This window comes from Arvicanthis niloticus, chromosome 5, assembly GCF_011762505.2.
Source record: "Arvicanthis niloticus isolate mArvNil1 chromosome 5, mArvNil1.pat.X, whole genome shotgun sequence".
In the NCBI taxonomy this organism is placed as follows: Eukaryota; Metazoa; Chordata; class Mammalia; order Rodentia; family Muridae; genus Arvicanthis; species Arvicanthis niloticus.
This window is the reverse complement of record NC_047662.1, coordinates 27,415,036-27,441,819: the sequence shown is the minus strand read 5'-3', so window position 1 is coordinate 27,441,819 and position 26,784 is coordinate 27,415,036. Positions and strand designations below refer to the sequence as shown.

General features: G+C 41.8%; 2 protein-coding genes across 2 annotated transcripts in view; both read left to right on the top strand.

The window, feature by feature from the left end:
- Positions 1–20,323, top strand: part of Zmym6 (zinc finger MYM-type containing 6) — a 48,707-nt gene extending 28,384 nt beyond the window's left edge. The window contains exons 6-14 of the mRNA XM_076934181.1: positions 865–980; positions 2,387–2,662; positions 3,242–3,392; positions 4,208–4,380; positions 5,435–5,581; positions 7,392–7,560; positions 8,891–8,928; positions 16,836–16,980; positions 18,382–20,323. Of these exons, the coding sequence (XP_076790296.1) occupies positions 865–980; positions 2,387–2,662; positions 3,242–3,392; positions 4,208–4,380; positions 5,435–5,581; positions 7,392–7,560; positions 8,891–8,928; positions 16,836–16,980; positions 18,382–20,237 (3,071 nt within the window). The 3' untranslated portion in view covers positions 20,238–20,323. The remainder of the gene's footprint in view (positions 1–864; positions 981–2,386; positions 2,663–3,241; positions 3,393–4,207; positions 4,381–5,434; positions 5,582–7,391; positions 7,561–8,890; positions 8,929–16,835; positions 16,981–18,381) is intronic.
- A 1,850-nt stretch (positions 20,324–22,173) lies between these two features.
- Positions 22,174–26,453, top strand: Tmem35b (transmembrane protein 35B). Its single transcript, XM_034502963.2, has 3 exons — positions 22,174–22,327; positions 24,341–24,521; positions 25,581–26,453. The coding sequence occupies exons 1-3, from the start codon at positions 22,223–22,225 to the stop codon at positions 25,748–25,750; spliced, it is 456 nt and encodes a 151-aa protein (XP_034358854.1). The 5' UTR covers positions 22,174–22,222; the 3' UTR covers positions 25,751–26,453.
- The last annotated feature ends 331 nt before the right edge of the window (positions 26,454–26,784 follow it).

Below are 26,784 nucleotides of genomic sequence, written 5' to 3'. Positions count from 1 at the left end.
TCATGTATGTCTGTGTGCCTGCATGCCTGTGGACGCCAGAAGAGGCCTTTGGATCCTCTGGAACTGTAGTTAGACCTAGTAACTGTAGTTAGAGATGCTGTGAAACCACCATGTGGGAGCTAGGAATCTAATCCAGGTCTTCAAGGAGGGCAGCCCATGCTCTTAACCACTGAGCCATCTTCCAAGGCCTTTCCATTAGGCTTTGATGAGTAGGAGTTAGTCGGAGTTAGTTGTTGTAGTTAAATTTAGAGATTACTGTAAAGTTCTGTGATATTTTTTATGTTATAGTTGACTGTCCATATTTATGGGTTCTACTACACTCAGCCAACTGCTCCTCAAAAGTATTCAGCAAATGCCAGGCATGGTGTTGCACACCTTTTAATTCTAGCACTCAGGAGGCAGAGGCAGGGGGATCTCTGTGAGTTTGAGGCTGGCCTGATCTACATAGTGAATTTCAGGACATCCAGGACCCCTATCTCAATAACAACAAAAACCAGAAACCCTCAGCAAATAAAATTGAATTTTATGGTTTTTTAAATTTATTTTTCTAGAACTAATATAGCATATCAGCTATTTATATGGTACTTACATTTTTTTTTAAGTATTCTAAGTAATCTAGAGATGATCTGGAAGGGACAGTTAGAGTGCACACAGATGCTATGCAGATACTCTGGTACCATTCTGTAAGATGGACATAAGCATATCTGCAGATGTTGGATATCCCCGGGGAAGTCTGGGAGCTGGCCCTCAAAGGACATAGGAAAGACCATGCTAATAAGTATTTGATTGTTTTCTACTACTAGACTTTTGCGTCATTTGTGCATATGTATAACATTCCTTGTCTTTTTATTTTTTGTCATTAAGGTATACAGGTTGTGTGTCATAGTTGTAAAACTGCAGCAGTCCCTCAGTATCACCTAGCAATGTCAAATGGAACTATTTGCAGTTTCTGTAGCTCCAACTGCGTGTTGGCTTTCCAGGTATGATGCAAGGTGCTGTTTCCCCTCTCTCCTTCACTAAGGGATCCATTCTATGGCAAAACATTGTAGAAGATTAAATTAATTCCTTCTCCTTCCTTCCTTCCTCTTCCCTCTCTCCCTCCTCCTCTCCCCTCCCCTCCCCTCCCCTCCCTTCCCCTCCCCTCCCCTCCCCTCTCCTCCTCTCCCCTCTCCTCCTCTCCCCTCCCTCCTCCTCTTCTCTCCTCTCCTTTTTAAGCTAGAGTTTCTCTGTGTAGCCCTGGTTATTCTGTAACTGACTCTGTAGACCAGGCTGGCTTTGAACTCAGGTCCACCTGCCTCTGCCTTCTGAGTACTGGGATTAAACTCATATACCACCCCACCCCCCCACCCCCCACCCTCCACCCCCCACAGCCCAGCCTAAATTGTTTTCTGTTACATTTACTTAGTATATGCTTATGTGTCATGATAGCATGACTGAGCCATCTTGCCAGACTATTTTTTTTCTTTACCGAGACAGTCTTGCTACATAGCCCAAATTAGGCTGGCCTCGAATGTGAGGCAATCATCTTGTCTCTGTTTCCCAAGTTACAAGCATGTGACACCTATTTAGTGTTAAAGTTTTAAATGCAGGGGTAAAGAAACCCACAGTCTATTCAAGCAGTGTTTCAAAGGTCATAGGTCACTTGTTCAAACCTTTGAGACTGTTTGAGGCCAGACTCCGGGCTTTCTTATTCATGGTCCTTGAGTCAGTACCTCCCCTCCCACTTCCTCCTCTTGGCTCTCTTCATTCCCTGTTTCCTTTTTCTTTCTTTTTTTCTTTCAGGGTCTCCTGCTGTAGTCTAGGCTAGCCTTGGAACTTGATATGTAGACAGGGGTAGCCTTGAATTCTGGATCCAAATGTTGGGATTGTAGTTATGTGCCACCATACTAATTTTGGCTCTCTCCTTTTTAAAAGAGTAGAGGCTAGAGTGTGGTTTGAGAGGTGGAATGGTGAAGCTCAAAAGCTCAGCCAGGCTCATGTGCCCTTGTGTCCTGGGCCAGAACCATAATGATTCTCAGCCTGGATTGTTCCCCTTCCCATTTCTGCCCACTTAGTGCAGAAAGAGTGAAGACTTTCTTGTTTTCCTGGGTGTGAGGAGGCCTAGTGTGTCCACCGAGGCACTAGCCATCAGGAGCTGGTTGGTGGTGTGTGTAGGGCTTGAGGAAGGCATCTCAGGGAGAGTCTGCAGGAGTCTTTTGTTCTGGTTCATCACCTTTGAATGTTTCATTTTTTTAACCTTCTGTACTGGAAGGTATGCCACTGAGATTCTTTCTGTTAGAAGTATAAGTTAAAAAAACGTGGAATGAACTTATTAAAATGAGGAAATTAAAACAATATGTTACATTATTTCTTATTTGGTAAAAACCTTTGCTTTGTATTCATTTAGAATGTATTTAACAAGCCAAAGGGAAGAAACTCTTCATTGACACCCATATCTCAGGGCCAGGAGGTGATGAGCACACCGGTGCAGTCTGCGGTGTCAGCAAGAAAAGATGACCCTGCCTCGTCCTTCAGTAGCCCCATCAGCAACCCTGCTGCAACTGCTCTGGAGACTCTTGCTAAACAGTCCCACCAGATTGCTTTGACCCATTCATTCTTGAAACTCACGTGCCTGCAGTGTAGCCTTCTGTTTGCCACAAAACCAGAGCTGCTTTTCTACAAGGTAAGGAGACGGCCGGAAAGAGATTCATGTAAACCATCCAGTTAGAGCATTTCTGGTTTTTCCAGTTTGACAGTTCTTCAGTTTGTGTTGACTTAAAAATATATTTATTTTGTGTCTATTTGTTTATTTACGCATCTGAGCATTGCATGGTGTGCACGTGGAGTACAGTTGGCAAGAGTTGGTTCTCTCCTTCCATCACATGGGTCCTGGGATGGGTCTTGGACTGTCAGACTTGGCAGCAAGTGCCTTGACCTGCTGAGCCATCTCATTGGTCTGGAAAAAGGCTTGATAATGAGAAAGCTGTTGTTTAGATAGATTTTGAAAAAGAGAGAGATGTATTTTTAATTTTGTGTGTGTGTGTGTAGATGTGCACGTGTGATCACAGTGCCTATGGAGGCCACAGGTATTGGATCCCCTTTGTAGCTGCAGTTCTAGGTAATTGTGGGCAGCCTATCATGGGTACTGAGAATTGAACTCAGTCCTCTGTAAGAACAGTACACTCTTGACCACTGAACCATGTTTTCAGCCCATGTTCCCATGTTTGGTTAGAGTTTAACGACTGCTTGCTTGTTTTTGCAGGGTAGAATGTTTATGTTTTGTGGCAAGGCTTGCTGTGATGAATACAAAAGGCAAAATAAAGTTAAGGCCTTGTGCGACTACTGTAAGCTACAGAAAACCATAGAGGACACTGTCCGGTTCTCAGGGGTTGACAAGCCGTTCTGTAGTGAAGGTAAAAAGAGGTTCAGTATTACATATATGTAGTGGAGTTCATGATCGGTTTTTATTTTCAAAACCTTTGTTTAGGAAGCATTACTTGAACATTCTTTTTTTCTTTTCTTTCTTCAAGACATAGTTTCTTTGTGTAGCCTTGGCTATCCTGGAACTTGTTCTATAGACCAGGCTAGCCTCAAACTCTTATTATAGAGATCCTCTACATCCCTGGCAAAGGCATGTGTCACTGCCACACAGCTGCTTGAGCATTCTTAAAACGTTGAATTTATACAGTTTATATTTAAGCATGCCAGTAATCTCAGTGAAGAAAAAAACCTATAGTTAATGGCATTAGTAGAGAAAAGTTTGTAAGTTTAGCTAGGATTTTAATTTTTTTGTTTTACCTATTTGTAAAGTAGGAATTTAATCAATTGCTGCTACTTGGTTTAAGAAACTATAGCCTCTGATATTTCAAAATATGGATGATTCTTTATTTAGAGCATATTTAAATGTTAATTTGAGTTTGTTTTGTGAGTATGGAGGTTATCCTATAATATAGAGGCAAATAATTATGTCAGAAAATCAAACCCAGGTCTTTGGAAAGAGCTTTTAACTGCTGGGCAATTTCTTCAGCCTCTTTTTTGGCCTTGAACTTGATAAAGTAACTGAGGCTGGTCTGGAACTTGTGATCTTCCTGCCTCCGTCTGGCAGGTGCTGGGCTTGTAGGCCTGCAGCGTCACAGCTGGCTGAGATGAGCTCAGACACCAGACAGTCACTTCACCTCCTTAAAGCTAATGCATATTTGTCTCTCCTTGCTTCCTTGCTGGTGGTTAGTTTGCAAGGTCCTCTCGGCTCGAGACTTTGGGGAAAGATGGGGAAACTACTGTAAGACATGCAGTTACTGTTTACAGACGTCTGCAAATTTTGTGGAAAATCAACTGGAAGGCAAGCTCCAGGTTTTCTGCTGTGAAGAATGCATGTCTAAGTTTACAGCTCTGTTGTATCAGGTAAATAGGACATGTTCTTTGTCTTATTTTGAAATAAATGCTAATCATTTTCAATTAAAGTATGTTCAAATTATATGAAAAGAATGTATTTAGAGTTTGGGATTTCTGGATGTCTCTTTCCTCACTATCCTGGTGTTGGGGCTTGAATTTAGAACCCATGCCTGCTAGACAAACTGTACTACTGAGAGGAATCGCTAGCCAGAGTAAAGATATGTATGCTCTTTTATTCTCTCTTACAAAGTATGATGACCTTGTTTGTAGCTTTTAGGTTAGAAATTTACATAACTTTGCTTTAAGTAGCTCTCATTCTGGTTACTCTGGAATTTAAGGTCAGACCTTGTCCTCCCTTCATGAGGACAAACTGATGGCCTTACCTACTTTCCTAGTTTTGAAAGGCATATGGTAGCAGGAATAGTTAGATAAGGGTAGTAGAGACCTGCTGCTTTCCTGTTGATTGTTCCATTCCCAGTGTCAGCCTGAGAGTTGGGTGTATTGTTGCCATTTTATAAATAGGAGTGAAGCCAGAGAGGTTAGTAGCATGCCCTCGGGGAAGCTAGTAGGTGGTAACTACATAGCACCCACAGCACTCTAGTGAAATCAGTATTTACTTAATACCTCATTCTAAATGTAATCTTCTTGCTGAGGAATATTATATATTTTAACCATTAAATGGCCAAAGACCAATCACAGTGCTTAAGAAGACGGTACTTAGGCTGGGTTGTGGTGGCACTCCTTTAATCCCAGCACTCTGGAGGCAGAGACAGGCAGATCTCTGTGAGTTCAAGGCCAACCTAGTATAAAGAATGAGTTCAAGGACAACCAGGGCTACCCAGAGAAACCCGGTCTTGAAAAAACAAGCAAACAAACAAAAAATTGTTAGGACATCTTATGTGGGACAAATAATATCTGTTTTTAACTACAGTATTTTAACTAGGAAACCTTCTGTTTTATAATCTCACTAATTTATATACCATTTTCATTAGTGTTTCTGGTTTCTGGTCAATATTATATTTTCATAATTTTAATCCTTCCTTGTCTTTCCTTTGATTCTCAGACAGCCAGGTGTGATGCCTGTAAGCGTCAGGGTAAGCTAACCGAGTCCTTGAAATGGAGAGGCAACATCAAATACTTCTGTAACCTGTTTTGCCTCTTGAAGTTTTGCCATCAGTATAGTGTGAATGACCCAATTCCACAAAGAAAAGGTAAATTAAGCTTGGTTACAGGCTCTTTTGGTCAGTGCTACGATATACTGTCAGCACACCCAGTGAAATACTACAATAAAAACAAAGTTTCCTTGCATTCCTACAGCCTGCACTCCTGAAAGCTTTCTTTAAGGTGCCTTAATGACAAGTATGTCGTAGTTTTTATTGCTGTGGCCAAAAGCAACTTGGGGAAGAATGGATTTATTCATCTTACAGCTCTCAGTAAGATTTATTCATCTTTCCCTCTCACTGAGGGAAGCCAGGGAAAGGAGCTCCAGGCAGGAACCTGGAGGCAGGAACTGAACAAAGACCGTGAAGCAGTGCTGCCTCTGCCTTGTTCTCCATTGCTCAGCTTGCTTTTTCATGCAACCCAGGACCACCTGCCCAGGAGTGACACTGCCCACCTGAATCTCTAATCAAGAAAATACCCTACAGATTTATCACTTGGCCGGCCTTTGAGAGAAAATTAATTCTGATGCTTTTTGCTGTCATAACCAAAGCAAGAAATTAATAAATACATACTTATTTCATAGGAAAATTTACTTGGGTTGCTTTTGATTCAACCAATGTGAATCTAAGTATGTAAAACTAAGGGATCCATACTACTCAGTTAATATAACTAGAAATAAAAATTAAAAAGATGGTAAACGAAGGGAGAGGCTGTAAGTATGTTAACATGGTTGCTGTGCCTGGGGTAGAATTTGATGCAGAACTTGCTTGTAGCTAAAGAAAAAAGAGCAACACATTAATTATTTTAGGAAAAATAAAGTAGACCAGTTCTTCATGGGTAGCAAAGTTTTTTCCTGAAAAATAAAATAACTTTACAAGTAGGACAACTAATGTGGTCAAAAAAAAAAAAAAAAAAAAATCGAGATGAGTGGATGTGCAGGATGTCCCTAAAATGTGTCTCTCAGTAGTACTCTCCCATCCAAACCGTATATCGATCCTCGGCAAGAGCCTCGAGGACTAATGATTGACAGAATCTGTGTGCTTTGGCTTCTTACAGTTTTCTCTTAGTTACCTTGGACTCCCTTAGATATGTCTGTTCCAAGCCTCTCTGTGGCTAGCCCATCTAGGATTTGTCAGGTTGGTGGTGGGAAACCCATTTTACAGTATAGTTGAGGGAAAGCACTGCAACTAGAAGGGAGACTGTTGGGGAGGAAGGGTCTAAGGAGCAGAGGAAAAGAAGAAAGACTGTCTGTTTTCTTTCATGTGCATATAGCAGCAGGGGAGCTATTGCAGGGGGAAAGGGACAAGGCGGCATGTGTACGTGGCAGAATAATGAGGATGAATATTAGTAAAATACAATGATACACAATTTGAAAATGAAGCCTATTTTGTATGCTAACTTAAAAGAGAAAAAGTGTTAGATGGAGGGGCAGCTTCTTCATCAACTTCCAGTTAATCCCAAAGCTGATAATACCTTGCATTTTACCTGTTAGATATTAAAATTACTAAATTTTGGGATGTCTTATATAAACTTTAGATTGTCATTTGAAATTAGAATTTTACAGAATCAGGCTTTTCCTAAGTTCCCGTGAACACAGACTTTACCAGAATCACCCAAGCTGATGTTACACAGAGGTGGAGCTTTGTATTACTTCCTGAAAAACTACTTGTTAAACAATTATATTCCTGTGTGACCCTTTTATACTGTATCTAACTTTGTTGTCTATTTTAATCAGCATTTATTTGTTTTCTTAGTTTTATGTAACAATTCATGAGTGTGCATGCCATCCTTGTGCAGGGGCCATGCTAATTTGTATTATTACCCTTTTTTTTTTTTTTTTTTTTTTTTTTTTTTTTTTTGTTTTTGTGCTCCCAAAGCCAGCACAGGTAATTATTCCTAAGGCACAAACTGCTGTGACAGTACTCCCTTCTCCAAGGATAGCTACAACACCGGTTATAACCAGTGTGACATCATTGGCAAAAATACCTGCACTTCAACCTACCAGAAACACTAACAGTGTTTTAACAGGTATGACTTGATGCAGAGGCATTTGGATAAGAGGCAAGTATTGCCTAGTTAAGAGTTCTTATTGGTAATGCCTTTATAGTACTGAGAAAGTATGCCCACTGTGTAGGGTGAGGGATGAGTTGGAAAGGAAAGGGTGGGTATAGTTAACCTGTGAAAGGAGTCTAATGAGCTGTGCACAGTTAAGAGCACCTGCTGCTCTTGCACAGGACCCGGGTACTGCTCTCAGCAGCTATATGGAGCCTCTCATCATTTGTTACTCTAGTTCCAGGAGAGCTGATGTCCCCCTTTGAGTTCCATGGGCACAAGGCATGCATGTGGTGCACATACATACATGCAGGCAAAACACTCATACACATAAAATAAAATAAATAAGAATAATTTGAACAATCTTAATATAACCCCACTATGTGTGTATTGGGGGTGGGGTGTGTACGTATATACTTACTTCTGAATAGGTGGGTGGACATAGAAGCCAGAGATTGATGTTAGACGTCTTCCATCACTATCCATCTAGTTGTTGAAAATTTAAATTTCATTATTGTATACAATGTATGTATGTATGTATGTATGTATGTATGTATGTATGTTATATGTGCACAAGTGTGGGCAGGCACATGCCAGGCCTTGTTTGTGAAGGTCAGAGGACAACTTTTGAGAGTCAGTTCTCTCCTTTGACTTGGGATCTGAGGTTTTTCAAGACAGGGTTTCTCTGTGTAGCCCTGGCTGTCCTGGAACTCACTCTGTAGACCAGGCTGGCCTCAAACTCAGAAATCTGCCTGCCTCTGCCTCCTAATTGCTGGGATTAAAGGCATGCACCACCATTGCCCGGCTCCACCTTAGTTTTTAAGACAGGGTTTCAGTGAACCTGGAGTTCATTTACTGGCTACGTTGGAAAGGACAGTAGAGTCCAGGGATCCTCCTGTCTCAACTGGGGTTACAGATGCAGAGACATGCCTGTTGTTCTTGTTTTTAAACATGGGCTCTGGGGGTCTAAACTTAGGGCCTGATGCTTTGTATACCAAGCAGTATAGCTGCTGAGCCATCTCACCAACCCCCACTGCTTGCTTCTTTGTTGCCAGGCATTCTAGTGAAGTAGCAGGGGCCTGAGGTAGGGGATCTTACCTTACTCAGGCACCACAGTATTCCTTTGGATCACTTTTTTTTCTTTTCTTTCTTTCTTTCTTTCTTTTTTTTTTTTTTTTTTTTTTTTTATTTGAGAAATTCTGGTCCACACTCTAACCCACTTTAATGAGAAAAAACAAGTGCTTTGATTTCAATGTTTACTTATGAATATCTCAGGAATGATAATGTGTGTTCTGATTTGTAACAGGTGCTGGTCCTATAGAGGTAACAAAGATCATTGGAAATGTGAGTTGTTTTGTTAATATGTTACTTGATAACCCTCACTTACTTTGGCTTTCATTTTGGTTATAATCTAGTATATATACATAGACATATATGCATATACACACATATTACATAAATGCTTTTCCATTTTAGTCTTTTCAAAAGGTTGAGTAGTAATACATTTTCTGTTCTGAACTACATCAGTGGACTCTAGATCATTAATAAGGATGTACTCTTGATTTATCTTATAGTTTATATTCAGGTCCCTTAATTGTTTAAGTGCTTGCTTGCTAACTTCTTCTTTCTGCTTATTTTTCCTCTTCCAAAATTTAAGTATTTTTGGTTTAGTCTAGAAAGTCTTTGGAAAGTTCAGCATGGTGCCATTGTAATTTTGAACTATATGAGGCTGAAAATAGTACTGAGTGTGAATTTACTTAATCTCTTACAGTATGTCCCAAATTTTAAAAATGTGAAAATTCCCCAAATTTAAAATAATTTCCAAGAATGTGTACTTGGAGACCTGGTAGGCTTTGAGGATTGCACCATGCCAATCATCACCTCAGCAGGAGGATAAAATCCCGTCAGCTTTCGTCAGCATCACGTGTTTAATCTTACATATACAGTGTTAGATCTTGACTTGATGACTTTGCTGGCCATTTGCTCCTGATAAAATTATAAGTCTTACGTAGCAGTGTCATTGAAGTGTTACACGGTGGTGCTGCTCGGGCTGAGAGCGTGCCCCACATCCAGTGCCTTTGAACAGAAGTTAGTTGATGAAAATCTACAAGATTACCAAACCACCACTGTCATCTCATGCTGTTACACTAGGAAGATGTATCCTGTACAGGATGAGAGGTACACTCAAAACCCCGAAGCCGCATGGTAAACCAGGCAAACCACTTTCCTAGCTTAGAAAAGAATAGCCAGGCAAGTAGAACAGAAGAAGTGGGGAAACTGGCAGTTCCGGCATGAATTGTTCTTGATGAAATGAAAGCAGGTAGACTAGCAAAATGGCTCAGCAGGTAAAGACGCCTGCCACACAGGCTTGACCTCTCAGGGTGTAGCAACCATTGAGGTTTTAAGCTATAGATAAGCAGTCCGGCTGTATCTGCTGTCACATTTAACCATATTCTACCAGTAATTACTATTTTTGAAGGTGATGATCCAAATATGGGTTCCTGTTCCATAGGAAAGAGGCAAACAATGGGAAATTTACCTATATACCCTTAGTTGAGGGTTCAGATCACATTCACTTTAGCTGAAGTCTTGCCTGGAGTCACTATTGTAGAAAGGTAGCTTGTCCAGTTCAATCCGTCTAACTCCCAGTATTTAAACTGTTGGAAGGTGATAATATCTACTTAATTATTTTCAGACAGTATACTCATTAATGAAAGCCATTAAATTGTACAAATTTATATATTACATGTTTATACTAAATCATATTTTAAATTGTGATTAACCACTTGTACCACTAATAATTATGCCATTCATTATACAAGTATGATTTTTACTGTATATAGTTATTAAGTATTATTAACACATGTCTTAGTTAGGGTTTTACTGCTGTGAACAGACACTATAACCAAGGCAACTCTTATACGGACAACATTTAATTGGGGCTGGCTTACAGGTTCAGAGGTTCAGTCCATTATCATCAAGGCATCATCCAGGCAGACATGGTGCAGGAGGAGCTGAGAGTTCTACATCTTCATGTGAAGGCTGCTATCAGAATACTGGCTTCCAGGCAGCTAGGATGAGGGCCTTAAAGCCCATACCCAGTGACACATCTATTCCAACAAGGTCACACCTTCTAATAGTTCCACTCCCTGGGCCCAGCTTATACAAACCATAACAACATACATTTATAAAGATAGTCTATATAATTTCTATCTTAGTGTTTCTATTGCCGTGAAAAGACACCATGACTGCAGCAACTCCTGTAAAGTAAAACACTTAATTAGGGTTGGCTTACAGTTCAGAGATTCAGTCCATTATCATATGGCAAGAAGCATAGTGCTGTGTAGGCAGACATGGTGCTAGAGAGGTAGCTGAGAGTTCTACATATGGATCAGCAGGCTACAGGAAAAGAAAATGCCATACTAGGCATGGCTTGAACATCTGAGACCTCAAAACCCACCCCCAGTGACATATTTCCTCCAACAAGGCCACAGACAATATGTGGGTGAGTGCATTCCCAGTAAAACTTTGAATCAAAACAAGTGAAGGTGCATGTCTCAGGGTTCCATTGCTGTGAAGAGGCACCATGACTGAAGCAACTCTTAGAAGGAAAACATTTAGTTGGGGTTGGCTTACAGTTTGAGAGGTTCAGTCCATTATCATCATGGTGGGAAGCATGACAGCATTGCAGGCAGACATGATGCTGGAGGAGCCAAGAATTCTACATCTTGATTCTAGGATAGCAGGAGACTGTCACTGGGCATGGTGTGAGCATAGGAGCCCTCAGAACCTGTCTTCACAGTGACACACTTCTTCCACCAAGGCCACATCTATCCCAACAAGGCCATCCCTCCTAATAGTGCCACTCCCTGTGGACCTGTGAGGCTCAGTTACATTCAGACCGCCACAGTGCACTTTGCCAAACCCTGATCTGCCATAGCTCCATCATCCAGAATTAGATTTGTTTATTTGCTTCTATTAGATGCTTTCTTTTGTTGCTGTGATAAAATACCACTATCAAAATCAATTTAGGGAAGGATTAATTTTGGAGACAAGCTCCTTTCTACTGTCCTTATTGTTATTTTCCAGATTGTATTTGATGTTTAGAAGCAGAGGAGTCACGTGGTGTGACGTGTCTGAATCAGGGAGGCTGGGTTTGTTGTTGTTTTGTTTTTATTTAATGCAATGTCCTCATTCAGACTTCCTGAGTTATCATTGGTCTGCCTCACCCTCCTGTATTGATTTGTGTTTTTCCAAGTTCTTTGTGAGAGAGGTAGTAGAATAAGGTCCTAGCATGCGTGAAGCTCTGGGTCTGCATAAACCGAGTAGCCAGCAGGCAGGAAGATGAGAAGTTTAACATCATCCTCAGATACATATCAAAGCGTAGGACAGCTTTGTCTCATAAAAAACAAAACAAAACAAAACAAAACAAATTTTGGCAACAATGTAGAGGAAAATCCTGCAGAGAACAGAAATAGCATCAGGAAGACAGGTGGGAAGGCACTGAAACCAGTCAGCGGAACAGGGACTGTATGAGTCGGGGACACTAGAGAGGAGGCTGTGGGGTTAGAAGGACTCTTTTTAAGACATACTTGGGACACTTTATTAATCATCTAAGAATAAGTACCAGTAGACAAGTGGAGACTTGATGTAAGGTCAAAGTAAGAAAAGTCTGTCTGGAACCAACCATTGTCTACATGATATTTTAAAGAGACCCAAGGGAGCTGGATATGGTGGCACACATGTAGTGTCAGCATTTGGGAGGCACATGTGGGAGAGTCACCCTAAGTTCTAGGCCAGGCTGGACTACTTATTGATGCCCTGAAGAAGGGAAGTAAGAAAAGGAAGAAAGAGAGAGGCAGGGAAGGAAGGGATGAGAAAGGAAGAGAGTCAACAATCTAAGGTGCTCAGGGTCTGCGTTAGTGACTGAGCAGTTCCCTAACACAGGCAAGACTTCTGATAGTGCCACAACTAAAAATAAAGATAAAGTCAGCCAATCAAACACCCACCACTGTATAAGGACAGAACGGTGTAGCGTGTCAGAATGCTACTCAAAATGGCATGCTGTTTAAAGTTTCTGAATCACTTGTTTCTGGAATTTCCTGTTTAGTTTTTTTCATACCACAGGTGATGTGGGTAACTGAAACTGTGGAAACAAAAGCCATGCATAATAGGAAATTGTTGTGCATAAACATCTCCTAAAAACACTAAGAAAAAGGTAATTCAAACCATCAGTAGATGGAAAATTAATAACAGGAAATTCAAGGAAAATCCAGATACCAACCACCCAACCACCCATCCAGAGGAAAACCATAGAAATAGATGTAAAACTATTAGCAATCAGTGACACACAAAATTTAAAAATTAACAGATAGTCATCAAGCACAGTGACAGAAACAGTGTTTAGTTGTTACTGTAAATGAAGGTGCGACTATGGGAGATGGAAGACAGACCAAGCAAGAGATGGAGCTGGCTAAGCAAGAGCACTTGTTCTGGAAGGCTGAGGCTGAGTCCCAGCAACCCTCATGCAAAAAGTCAGACCTAGCTGGCAGGAGTCTGAATGAGGATGGCCCCTTAGACACATATTTGAGTGCTTAATCCCCAGTTGGTGAACTGTTTAGGGAGATTAGGAGATATGTTCTTGTTGGAGAAATTTGTCACTTGGGGTAGGTATTGAGGTTTCAGAAACCCACAGCATTCCTAAGACATGAAAAAATCAGAAATGGACTCAAATATATTTCTATATTGTGAGAATAAATGGTGATATTTCAGATCAGTAGGAGAAATTGAATTATTCAATAAATAATAATGGGACAACTAGGCATATAGAAGAAAATAGTTTGCATTTCTGCCAACCAGTTTTAACAAAATGAAGTTCAAATGGGAATTTAGATGTAAGAAACAAAAGAACTAAGAAATATGTAGAGGAAAATGTCACAAATATGTCACAAAACTCAGAAGCCACTAAGGAATCTGAAAGGGAACTTCAGTATTCCAGACTCAAAAGATAAATGGTCTGGGCATGCTGGCTCCCATACTTCTAATCCCAGCACTTGAGAGGCAGAGGCAGGTAGATAACTGTGAGTTCAAGGCCAGTCTGGTCTAGTGAGTTCTATGCCACCTGGCACTACACAGTGAGACTGCCTCAGGGAGAGGAAAGGAAGAACTGGCTAAATGCAGAGGTGGCATTGATTTTGCCGTTTGAGTGCATGTGTGCTTTGGATTGAATCAGAGCCTTGGAGTGCTAGGCAAGTGTTCTATTACCAACTATAATACCCAGCCCCCAAAACTAGATTTTAAAAATATGCAAAGAGGATAAATAAAAAAAGACCTAACAAACAGTAGAAACAGGCAAGAGTATGTATCTATTGGTTTACAGACCTGGACATTAATTCTTAACAATATTCATCTTCACTGTTTCCAAGAAATGAAACTTGACTATATGGAATATTCCTGTAATCTCATCACTCAGACGCAGAGACAGGAAAAGCAGAGCAATGCAGGTGTGGTTTATAATTGGTTTGCATTGTTTGTAATTGCAGAAGCTTGAAACCCAATTTTTGCATCAGTGGCTGGAGCCATAGATCACTCTTGAGTACACAAGCAGGGTCTGAGATGTGCCTCTTTCCAGTCTCACCTCTATTTACATAGCCTACCTAGAGGCTGCACAAAGGTGCAGAGGCTCTGGGTTACAGTTAAAGTAAGCCTGTTATATTCATGTCACGGGATACTATGCCTTTGTCAAAAAGAGTAGGGCCTATGTGTACAGGCTTCTGGAAAGAAGGCATAAACCTTCGTATAGCACACTCTCATTTGTGCTTTAAATACACATGGACATCTGCTTGTCCAGACATAGAGAATATCCTGGAAAGGCACCAGTAAGTAAGTGAGTTCCTCTGAGAAAAACTGATTGGGGAAGAATTTTTAACAGGGCAAATTATTTCTAGTTGTTTCATGGCACATTCATTTGAAAACATACAAAGTTTATTTGAGACAGAGTAGTCTTCACTGTGTATGTAGCCAGTTTGCTCTTGAATCTAGGATTGTCCTTCTGTCTCTGCCTCCTGAGTGCTGGGAGTATGGCTGTGCATCACTATGTCTAGACAGAATTTGTGGGCATGATGATGGTGGTGTTTGAGACAGGCATCTCACTGTGTAGCCTTGGCTATTCTGGAAGTCACTTTGTAGACCAGGTGGGCCTTGAACTCATAGATATCTACCAGACTCTGCCTCAGTGCTGGGATTAAATCATGTGCACTATGACTGATGAGTGAATTTGTTTATAGGAAAATGGTAACTGTTATGATGGACTGTTCACAGGCAAGGGGAAACATAAAGAATAACCCTCTACAGTAGGTTAAGTACCCACTGACCGAGGAGTAGCCTCAAGTAAAGTAATCCGTTAACTAGGATATTGGAAAATGACCTCACATATATTTCTTGTGGCCACACATTTAGATAACAGCTTTTTTTTCAAGAGCAGTGTGTTGAAACACTAGCACATGTAGGATGAGTTTATGTGTAAGGATAGGGAGGCGTCATGGCATTGTTTGTACTTGCACAAAGTTTATATTGTCCTTCTGGCTCATTTAGTAATAGAATACTGTCTGAGGGACTAGGCAGCTGCATATAAAGTCACATAAATACACCTCCAACATAGCTTGCTAAACAAGAGCAGGGCACTGAGCTGAAATTTGCCATATATGCTGCCATTCTGATCTATCAGCCGGGAGGAGTGGTTATTTTCAGAGTTGAGTCTGGATAGAGGGCTGTCAGCTGTGCACACACCTTCTCTCCTTAATTTTGTACTTAACCGTACTTATGTGGGTGTCAGAGGAGTCTGTTCTTTCCATTTACTACAGAGATTCCAGGACTTAAATTGGGGCCTGAACTCAGGTGGTCAGGCTGGGTGGCAGTGCCTTTACTAGAGGAACTGTTTCCTCCAAGCTGGCTGGCTCTTGAGTAACTCGGAGAGTCAGGCTTCACTCCTGCACACACGCCTTTCGCAGGGAGTCACCCTCAACCCCCTCACCCTCTACCACTCTTGCCACCATTCACATGGATGTTTGTTCCTGTGTCTCCTCTCCGATGTGAGGTGCATCAGAGCAGAGCTCTTGTTTGTCTGTTTTCTGTTGTCTCCTTAGGGCTTAGACAGTGCTTGACTTATGGTAAACATTTGGTAAATGTTTTCTGAATGAAATAAATGTGTTTTAAATAAATATCTCACTATTTTCTTTTAACTTTGCTTTATGGAGATCTTTGTTTACAAGAATTTTTTGTTTTTTAATTTCTAGGTTGTCAAATATATAATATTTTTTAAAAGATTTGTTTATTTATTTTATGTATACGAGTACACTGTAGCTGTCGTCAGACACACCAGAAGAGGGCATCAGATTCCATTACAGATGGTTGTGAGCCACCACGTGGTTGCTGGGAACTGAACTCAGGTCCTTTGAGTGCTCTTAACTGCTGAGCCATCTCTCCAGCCCTGTATCAATATTTTTTTTTTTTTTTTGCTTTGGTTTTACATTGCTCTTAAGAATAGTTCCTTTCTGTTCTGGTCATTTTGAAATTCTCCATGCTTTTTTTCCCCTTTTGATTTCTGTTTTCCAGTTGAGATCTTTAATCAATAGTGATTATATATAAAAATTTTTATGGAGTCTGAGGTTGGATGTAGTTTTTTAAAAAATAATTACCTTTATCAGCAAATTTTTTCTTTATTTGGTTCATGTTTTAGGCAGAATAATTTGTGTGTGTGTGTACATGTATATATGTGTGTGTTTGTGTGTGTATGTGAGAGTGTGTATGTTTGTGTGTATGTGAATGTGGATGTGTCCATGTTACTGGGGATTGAACCTAGGGCTTTGCCCATGCTAGCCATATCCATCTTCCAGAATTTTTTGTTTGTTTCTTTGTTTTTCAAGACAAAGTGTCTCTGTGTAACAGCCCTGGCTGTCCTGGAACTCGCTTTTTATACCAGGCTGGCCTCGAACTCAGAGATCCGCCTGCTTCTGCACCCTATCTCCTCCCCCGCCATGCCTGGCTCTTCCAGAATATTTTTAAAAAGTCAGTAAATGGAATCAATGCTGATTAGGGGAATTAGGAGTTAGTGGTATTGGTAATTTCTCCCCCAGAATGCTTTCTGTTTGTAACTATCTTCTAAAGGGATAACATTGCTTTTCATGTAATAGCAATATAGTCATAGGTAATGCACTAAAAACACTCTGGCTTATTGATTTGTTTCTAACTAGGGAAGTACACAGGTACCTGCTAAGAGACTTCAGTCTCTGCAGCCTGCCACACTTCTGAAGAACAAAGGCATACTGTGCAAGCCGGTCACACAGACCAAGGCCACCTCGTGCAAACCACATACCCACCATGCTGCATGCCAGACAGGTAAGTGTCCTGGCACCTTGTCTGAGGTTTGTTTTCTACTTTGTTTCTTTCTTTTTTTTTTTTAAATAAAAAGGTAAAGGCAGTAATTTTGAGTGTAAAATATTAATTCTTGAATTAAATACTTTAAATTTATATGCTACAGAGTATTGTATGTAGAGATAAATATTTTATACAAGTGTGTGCTGCTCTTTCAAATGTATAGATAAGCCATTATAATTACTGACATACATATTTGCTTAAAAGCATTAGTTTAGCCTTAGTTCATTCAATCTTTTGTTTCTTCTTTTCTTCCTTCTTTTCTTTTAAACTCTGTATTTAATTATTTAATTATAGGTTACTGAAATAATAGATGATAGGTCTGGGGTGTTAGTGATAGAAAATTGTGTGAACTCCTCCATAGAAAAGCTATAAAGTGTTGCCCCAATCAGTGGTAATGCTTTAAACTCATATTCCTTGTGTTTTTTAGTTATTTTAGTAGCCAGCTCTGCCCAAGGTGTGTGTGTGTGTTGTATGTGTGTTGCCAATGTGTCAATTTAGGGCTTTGCATTTTGCCACAGAGCTATAGTCCCAGTTTCTTTTGTTGTTAATCATAACTTTTTCCCATAGACTGACATATATGTAAAAAGCCTAGTCTGGGCCTGTGTGGTGAGCTACTGTAATCCCAGCTATTTGGAAGAATGAGACAGAAAAATCTTGAGTTTAAAGCCATTTTGGGGTGAATAGCAAGAGCCTGTCTCTAAATAAACAAATAGATAAAGCTTACTCTGATTAAAGTGATCATTGACATTCTAATAGTTCCTTTTCTTTGGTAGGAGAATTCTTTCTTGAAACTTGATTGTCTTATATTTCTGTAGAAAATGGTGCTCTTACCTTTTACATGAACTTCTGTAACCTTTCTTTACATGTAAACAGTAGTAAAGGCTCTGTGGACATCGGGATGCTTGTGCTTCATTTTCATTTTGTTCTGTATTATTAGGTCTTTTTATTTGGTTTTTTGAGTTAGGATTTCTCTGTGTAGCCCTGGCTATCCAAGAACTTACTCTGTAGACCAGGCTGGCCTTTAATTCACTAGAGATCCACCTGCCTCTGCCTCCTGAGTGCTGGGATTAGATTCTAGTGTACACAACACAGCCAAACTCCAGGGCTGGCCTTAGAGTGGTTGGTTTGTCTGCCTTGGTGCTAAGGATCTGCTTCAGGCTGTCATCATCCCAGGGAAAGCGCTCTTCTGCTGAGCTGCACTCCAGCCCCTAAGTGTTCTTTTCAACTTCTAGATTTTAAATTTTATAGGCAAAATTGGGTCAAGCTGTGTTAATAGTTCTTTGTCCAGTTTTTCATAACACATCTGTTCATATCATATTATACATGTTCATATCATAACAGTGGTTCAAATGTTTTCTTTAGATTTACCTCAGCCAGATGGGAAAAATGAAGAACCTGATTCTCCACCTGCAAAGAGAAGAAGACTAGACTTTTTCCAGACTTACAATGCAGAGTATATCAAATTTGGTTTCATTATCTGTTCTGGATCAAAGGAAAGTTCACCAAGCCCACAGTGTGTCATTTGTGGAGAGGTCTTACCTGGAGAAAGTGTGACGCCAGTGAGTCTTTCTAACCATTTGAAGGCAAAACACTCAGATTTAGAGAACAAGCCAATAGACTTTTTTGAGGAAAAATTACTTGAAATGAAATGTCAAAACAGTTCTTTAAAAAAGTGTTTACTAGTTGAAGAGTCACTTGTGAAAGCTTCTTATTTAATCGCTTTCCAAATTGCTGCCAGGAATAAGCCATTCTCGATTGCTGAAGAATTAATTAAACCATATTTAGTAGAAATGTGTTCCGAAGTTTTGGGTTCAAGTGCTGGAGACAAAATGAAAACCATCCCTCTTTCTAATAGCACAATTGGCTGCAGGATCAAGAGACTGTCTGAAGACATTGAAGAGCAGATGCTGCAGAAGCTCCGGGAGTCCAGGTGGTTTGCCCTTCAGGTGGATGAGACGTCTGAGGCCACAGATGTGCCGCTTCTCCTCTGCTACGTCCGCTTCATCGACTATGACTGTGGAGATGTGAAAGAAGAATTATTATTTTGCACTGAAATGCCTTCTCCGAGCACAGATCTTGAAGTGTTTGAATTAATAAATAAATATATTGATAGCAGATCTCTGAATTGGAACCATTGTGTTGGTTTCTGTACTGATGGAGCCGCAAGCATGACTGACAGGTGTTCTCGGTTAAGGTCAAAAATTCAAGAAATTGCCAAGAATACAGTGACATTTACACATTGTTTCATTCACCGTGAACACTTAGCAGCCGAAAAGCTATCTCCATGCTTACATGAAATTCTTTTGCAGTCATCACAAATTTTAAGCTTTGTAAAGAACAGTGCCTCAGATTCACAAATGTTGACAATTTTGTGTGGAGAGATGGGCTCTGAGCATGTGAATTTACCACTTAATGCTGAAGCACGCTGGCTGTCGAGAGGGGAGATTTTAACAAGATTATTTGAACTGAGACATGAAATTGAAATATTTTTAAATCAAAAGCATTCAGATTTGGCCAGGTATTTCCATGATGAGAAATGGGTTGCAAAGCTAGCCTATTTAGCAGATATATTTTCACTTATAAATAAATTAAATTCAAGTCTCCAAGGAACCATGACTACTTTTTTCAGTTTGTATAATAAAGTTGACGTATTTAAGAAAAAGCTAAAAATGTGGTTGAAGCGTGCACAAGAGAACAATTATGACATGTTCCCTCTATTTTCTGAGTTCTTAGACTCTGCAGATGTAAGTGTGAGAAACACAGCAAGCATCATTTTTGAGCACCTGGAAGGACTTTCTCAGCTATTCCATGATTGTTACCCACCAGAGGAGGACTTGCGTTCGGGGAATCTGTGGCTCATGGATCCTTTTACCAGTTACCAGAATAACAATCTCACTGACTCCGAAGAAGAAAAACTCGCAGCGTTATCTTCCGATATGAGATTCCAGTCAGTTCATAAATCAATGTCTGTCACGCAGTTTTGGGTCAATGCAAAGACAAGTTATCCCGAGCTCCATGAAAAGGCAATGAAGCTGCTACTGCCCTTCTCAAGCACCTGTCTCTGTGATGCTGCCTTCTCAGCCTTGACTGCATCCAAACGGAGAGACCCTCGGACTCACGGTCCCGCTCTCAGACTGGCAGTCACGTCCTTAGTTCCAAGGATAGACAAGTTAGCAAAGGAGAGTAGTATCCGTATTGCTTATTGTCAGGGTGTATAATTTTGTGTTAAATTTTGTATAAGTATCCTAAAATACAATTTGCTAATGTATCTGTATTTTCAGTGATTAAATGTTTTAATATTTTTTCCTTCGTTGTCGAGGGATTTAAGAGTTGTGGAACTGAGCATAATTATATATAATTTTAATAACATGAGGGAGAAAATGTAGCCTTTATGTTGGCGATTGTTCTTGGAGTTTCAGAGGAAATGCCTTGTTTACGGAGTTCCCCAAGAGACCAGGTCAACCCACTTGTCCCCATATGGCAGTTAGAGGTGAGCAGTGAAGGGCAGAGCAAGATTGGGCTGGGAAGAACTGATTGTGATTCATTGACCCCAGCTCAGCAGTTGTTGGTCGGTTTTGTTTTGTTTGAGACAGGGTCTCTCTATATAGCCCTAGCTATCCTGGAACTTATGTCAACTAGGTGACCTTAGAACTCAGAGATCCAACTCCCTCTGCTTCCTGGCTTGCCGGATTAAAGGTGTCCAACACAATGTCACTTTAGTTTGAAGGACTAACTGGGACGTTTGAACTGTCACAGAAAAAGGGAACAGTGGAGGGTTGGGTGCCTGACATTCCGTCTTCTTGGTAAGGACAGTAGTCTGATTGATTGTTCTTTCAGCTCTGGTGCTGCAAATTGTTCTGGAGAAGTTCCCACTGTCAGGGCTTTAGGGGAGCAGTTTGGTTTTGGCCTCATCATGGTGGTGTTCACCCTTATTTAAGGGGTGATCTGCTCTGCCAGGTTCCCTGTTGCTTGGAGCTAGCTTTGGTTCTTCACTGTATGTTATGTTTATGGGTCAGTCTGTCTTTCCTAGAATCTGAGGTAATCACAGGAGAAAGTGACTCAGGAAAAAAAACATGACAAAATAGAGTTAAGTTAGGCCAGTGACCAGTATCTCCTGCATGAACAAGTAGGCAGGTGCACTTTAAAAACATAAGCACTTAGTCACCAGCCATGTCGACAGCCCTCAGAGTTATGTGTACCTGGAAAGCAGATCCAAGTAGGTGGCCAGCAAGCAAGTATGAACAGCAGGAGAGTTTGATGCCATAATTTTGGGCTTCCTTTTGGACCTCTATAGACCAGTGCTAGGAAATTTTTTTTTTTTTCAAATTTTAATTGGAGACTGGGTTTTGTAATGTAGTCCTCACTGGCCTAGTTCTTGCTGTGAAGTCCATGCTGGCATTCAACTCTGGGCAGTCCTCAGGCCTCATCCTCACTAGTGCAGGAATTACAGGCACATCCTGCTTGGCTGTAGCAGAGTTTCATAAAAGGTCAGATAGTTTTCAGTGGCTCAGCCATAGATGGTATACAAACATATGCAGGTCAACACTTACCCTTGTACCCTAAGGTGTTAGTTTTATATAATTTTAAACTGTTGTGAAAATTTCTTGAACGTTGTTTAGTCATTTTTAGAGTGTTATTATTATTTTCCTTTTGGGCATGTGTTAAAAAACTTGACAGCCAGAAAAAAAATTGGTCCTGTGTTTGCCAGTGCAGGCAAGTAAGGGATTCTTTAAATATCTTTCTCATTTTTCTTTCAGTTGAGCAATGGGAGGGGCAGGTATTTTAGGTATAGGTAGCAAGAAAAACTTAAGTTATTGCTTTATTGCTCATTAATTGTAGGGTTCACTGATTTACAAGTAACTTTCTGAAGGCCGGTGTGCAACTTCCATACAGATGCAAACCCAGAGACACTCCAGGTTGGGTGGTGTCAGATTCTTCCAGCACCAGTAGGCTTGAAGGCCAGGTCACGTGGACACCCCCCTTCCCCCCCCACACCACACACACACACACACACACACTGCACTCCGCCCCCTCCACAATAAGTACAGAGTGAGGAGAGGCCTCAGTGGGTGGGTCTTAGTGGAGGTAGTCATCAGTGGGCGGGGCTGGAAGTTGAGAGTATGGGGGGCGGGGCGGGGCGGGGCGGGGCGACTATGGTCTTCCGGGTAGGGAAGAAGAGTTGTCCAGGAAATCGGCCGCTGCTATGCCGCTCCAGCTAGGTGTGTTGCGAGTTCTGCTCGGCGTCTTCTTCGCGCTCACTGGGGCTGCTAAGCTTTTTCAGGTCTCGGCCCCCGTGTCACAACAGATGGTGAGCCGCACCCGGGGAAGGACAGTGTGTGCCCGGTTCCCGGGCTTGAGGGCGCCTGGGCCTTCCCTCCAGTTTTCTACACCTTCTCCAGGTGGGAGGGGACCGGACTTCCACTGCTGGCCGAACATGTTGTCCCCAGGCCGATTTAGAGCTGGAGAAGTGATGGGACTCAGGAGGTCCAGGAAGACAAAGTAAAAAAGTGACCTAGTACCCCTCTGCATCCCACATCCACCACCCATATTTCCAGTTTGGGGAGGTTGGGGAAGCAGAATTTTACTTTTATTTAGTTTTTGTTTGTTTATTTGAACGGATCTCCTGACTATATAGCTGTGGCTGGCTGGCCAGTAAGTCACTGTATATAGTGGCTGGCCTTGAATTTACAGAGATCCACCTGCCCCTGCCTCCCGAGTACTGGGATTAATGGCTTGCACCACCTTAGAAATCCTTTTATTTTTTTAAAGATTTATTATTTTTGTATGCATGTGAGTACACTGTAGTTGTCTTCAGACACACCAGAAGAGGGCGTCAGATCATTACAGATGGTTGTGAGCCACCATGTGGTTGCTGGGAATTGAATTCAGGACCTCTGGAAGAGCAGTCAGTGCTCTTAACCTCTGAGCCATCTCTCCAGCCCCTTAGACATCTTTTTTAAGCTTGGAAACTAGCCATGAAGGTAAAATGTAATTTGCCAAAACATGACACAGCTAGTCAAACAAGACCCAAAGTAGACTAGTCTAACCTAGACTCCTTAGTGTTCCATGGAGTCTGGGAAGGAAGCATAGAAGTCACTGAGTGTAATTTCTTATCCCAAGAGGGTCCACCAGCACTTCCAGATCTTCAGAGAAGCCAGGCTCTGTGGAAGACTCCTGTTGCTTCCTCCCAAGCCTGCATACTACCGAACTTCTCTTCTTCTTCCTCCCCTCCTCCTTTCTTCTTCTTCTTCTTCTTCTTCTTCTTCTTCTTCTTCTTCTTCTTCTTCTTCTTCTTCTTCTTCTTCTTCTTCTTCTTCTTCTTCTTCTTCTTCTTCTTCTTCTTCTTCTTCTTCTTTTCTTTTTTGGATTTTTCGAAACAGAGTTTCACTGTATAGCCCTGGCTGTCCTGGAACTCACTCCTGTAGACCAGGCTGGCCTCCAACTCAGAAATCCGCCTGCCTCTGCCACCCAAGTGCTGGGATTAAAGGCGTGCGCCACCACTGCCCGACTCATTTTTCTTTTTCTCTTCTTCCCTAAGATGGTGGGTTCTTTGGGATAGATATGGTAAAATCCAGACAGCTTAAACTCACGTGTGTCTCATGTGCAGCCCTTGGGCCACATGTACTCCAGGGTATCTGCTGCTGTAGCCCAGCACAAAATCATAAGTTTAAAACACGTTTTTTTTCCCCCCTTTTAATTCAGCTGTAGGGTTCTGGAGCAACTCTGTAGATGACAACATGGCTTCCTCCTTGGAGGCCAGAGTAGGAGAGGCAGGGCTGCTGTTTGACCACAGGAAACCTGAGGGTGGAGCTGGCCCGGGGAAGGGTCTGAGTGAGGTGTGTTACTTTACATCCCCTCAGCTGTTCCTGTGTCTGCCACAGTGGGATGGAAAGTGTCAAGTCATTCTATAAGGAGCTTTTGCATCCCACCTGCAAATACTCAGAGAGAAGAGAAACTAGGCCTGGCACAAAGAGAATCTGCAGCCTTTCCCAGGCCCTAGCCCTAGATGGGAAGGTCCAAGTCCTGTTCCCTTCTCCTGGGATTTGAGGCTGGGTTATCATCTAGGAGAGGTCTGGGGAGGGCATAAAGCTGTCTCTACACCTGAAGCCCTTTTTTTACTTAGGCGTGTCTGCTCCTGATTCCAAAGGTCAGCCCCATAGGGTAGCCCCCTCCTTACTGGGTTCTTAAACTAAGATTTGGCTTCTACTTGTAGTAGTTTTGTTAGGGGAGCCAGTTACAAGGCAGAGGAGGTCTCTGTGGTGCCTTCAGGCACTGCATTTTTTGACGAGTAGTACTGACTGGCATTCCCTACCACTCCTAGAAAGACTTGTTCAAGCAGTTTGCTGAGGTGTGTCCGTTGAAGGTGTTCGGCTACCAGCCAGATCCTATAAACTACCAAACAGCCGTGGGCTGGCTAGAACTGCTAGCTGGGTTGCTGCTGATCGTGGGTCCACCTGTGCTACAAGAGATCAGTAACATGCTCTTGATCCTACTCATGATGGGTAAGGGGGCAACTGGGGTCTCCTGGGGATGGTAGAAAAAAAATCTGTTTTTACTTATGTTCTCCTCTCTTCTGGGACTAGGAACACTTCCTGCTCTGCCATAGCTTCCATAATCTTTCTGTTTCTCCCTCTCGCTCTCGCTCCCGCCCAAAGGTTTGTATTTATTTATTATATGTAAGTACACTGTAGCTGTCTTCAGACACCCCATAAAACGGCATCAGATCTCATTACTGATGGTTGTGAGCCACCATGTGGTTGCTGGCTGGGATCTGAACTCATGGTCTCTCAAATAGTCAGTGCTCTTAACTGCTGAACCACCTCATCAGTCCTGCTTCCATAATCTTAAGACTAGGAGTTTTTGAAATGTCTTGTACCATATCCTGGCCACTGTAACACTGTCACGTACTTTCCCTATCATGTCTGTGGCTACACCGTGTCCCAGTATAAGCGTATAGCCTACTCTCTGATAAACGCTCACTCCTGGAAGGTGTGGAATAGCAGCTGCCACTTAATGTCTAATGTATCTGTGGGTGTTGGAGCAGCCAGCAGGAAAGCTGGAGTCCCTTGACCAAAGAGGCAGAGAGTTTCTCTAGAAGGAACTTTCTCAGGAGTGCCACCAAGAAACGCCAGTGTACAGACAGGACAGCTGCTGCTACAGAGGCCGGACACCCTTGTGCTGTTTTGCATCTCCTGGCCAGTGTCACATTATTGCCACTAAAACATTCTTTCCACTTATAAAACTTTCCTCATTTTCAGATCATTACCACACTTTCTCCTCAAGCCCCTGGGCCCCATTTTGAATTCTCCAGTAGATTTAGAATTATTAAGAAAGAGTTAAGGGAAAAATTAGTTTCTACATTCCCATCTTCCCTCTTTGACTCTCCCCTACTCCAGGGCATACATTAGCTCAAGAGGCTTCTGATTCTTTGTCTTGTGTCGGGAAGAGGTGTGGAGGGGTGATTATTGGGGGAGGAGGGTAGGGCCTGAGCTGCAATGGGTTAGCTTGGGCTGGAATCCTTGAGTTCTTGGATTTCCTGGGTGTCTTCCTTTCTGTTCTAGGGGCTGTCTTCACTTTGGTGCTTCTGAAAGAGTCACCGAGTACTTACATCCCAGCGGTTGTCTGTTTGGGGCTCCTGCTGCTGCTGGATTCCTGCCAGTTCTTAGCTCGAACTACGGGGCCGGTCAGATGCAAGAAGATTCCTGTTGCACTTGGGAGCCCTAGGAGTTGAGTCTTTATACCGTGCAGTTACCACGGCAGGAACAGTCACAGCACACTGTCTGCAACTTTGTTAGGTCCACAGTCATTCAGTGTAAAAGAGATATCTTGTCTAGGCCCCAGTCTTCCCTAATAACTATGTTGCTCTGTTCTGAGGTGGGCATTAACTCTCTTCATGTCACGCGAAAACAGGAAATAAGCAGGAAAGAAATTAAAACCACTCCAAATTCTAATACTCCGTGAGTAAGTAATCATCTCAATGTTTTGGTGTAACTGTGCCTCTCCACCTTTTCTATGATTATATACAGATACACACACACGCACACGCACACACACAAACACACACATATGTGTGTGTGTATGTATGTGTATATATATATATATTAATGAAATGAGGCAGTATAGCCTATTGCCCACCGTCAAGATCCAGAGTTCTTTAACGTTACTCACGTTTTTACTTCATCAGTGTTCATGGCTTTTACTCTGTTCTCTGAGCTGAGGATGAAGAGGTGGCTGAAGTTCTAGGAGCACTTTTGCTGCTTTTGCAAAGGGCTGGGGTTCAGTTCCCAGCATCCTCATGGCAGCTCACAGCTCTCTACCTCTGGTTTCAAAGGATCTGGCACCCTCTGCTGGCCTATTGTAGCATCAGTCATGCACATGGTACACACATGAAAGCAAAACACTTCTGCACATAAAATAAATATGTTCTTAAAGGATGTGCTCTACTTAGTCCATTTCCTCCTGTCCATGAGAAATATCTGGGTTGTTCGTGTGTGTGTGTGTAAAGCTCACAGTAAATAACATCTGCATATTTATTTATTTATTTATTTATTTATTTATTTATTTTGTTTTTCGAGACAGGGTTTCTCTGTATAGCCTTGGCTGTCCTGGAACTCACTCTGTAGATCAGGCTGGCCTCGAACTCAGAAATCTGCCTGCCTCTGCCTCCCAAGTGCTGGGATTACAGGCGTGCGCCACCACTGCCTGGCTCCATCTGCATATTTATTTCCTTTCCCAGGAAGTAAATGTGCTGTTTCAAAAAGCATG

Excerpts from the sequence above, each read along its gene's own strand:
- Tmem35b (XM_034502963.2), top strand. The coding sequence starts at position 22,223 with ATGCCGCTCCAGCTAGGTGTGTTGCGAGTTCTGCTCGGCGTCTTCTTC. Across the intron at positions 22,328-24,340 it reads CCCCCGTGTCACAACAGATG|AAAGACTTGTTCAAGCAGTT; the intron begins GTGAGCCGCACC and ends TACCACTCCTAG. Across the intron at positions 24,522-25,580 it reads CTTGATCCTACTCATGATGG|GGGCTGTCTTCACTTTGGTG; the intron begins GTAAGGGGGCAA and ends TTTCTGTTCTAG.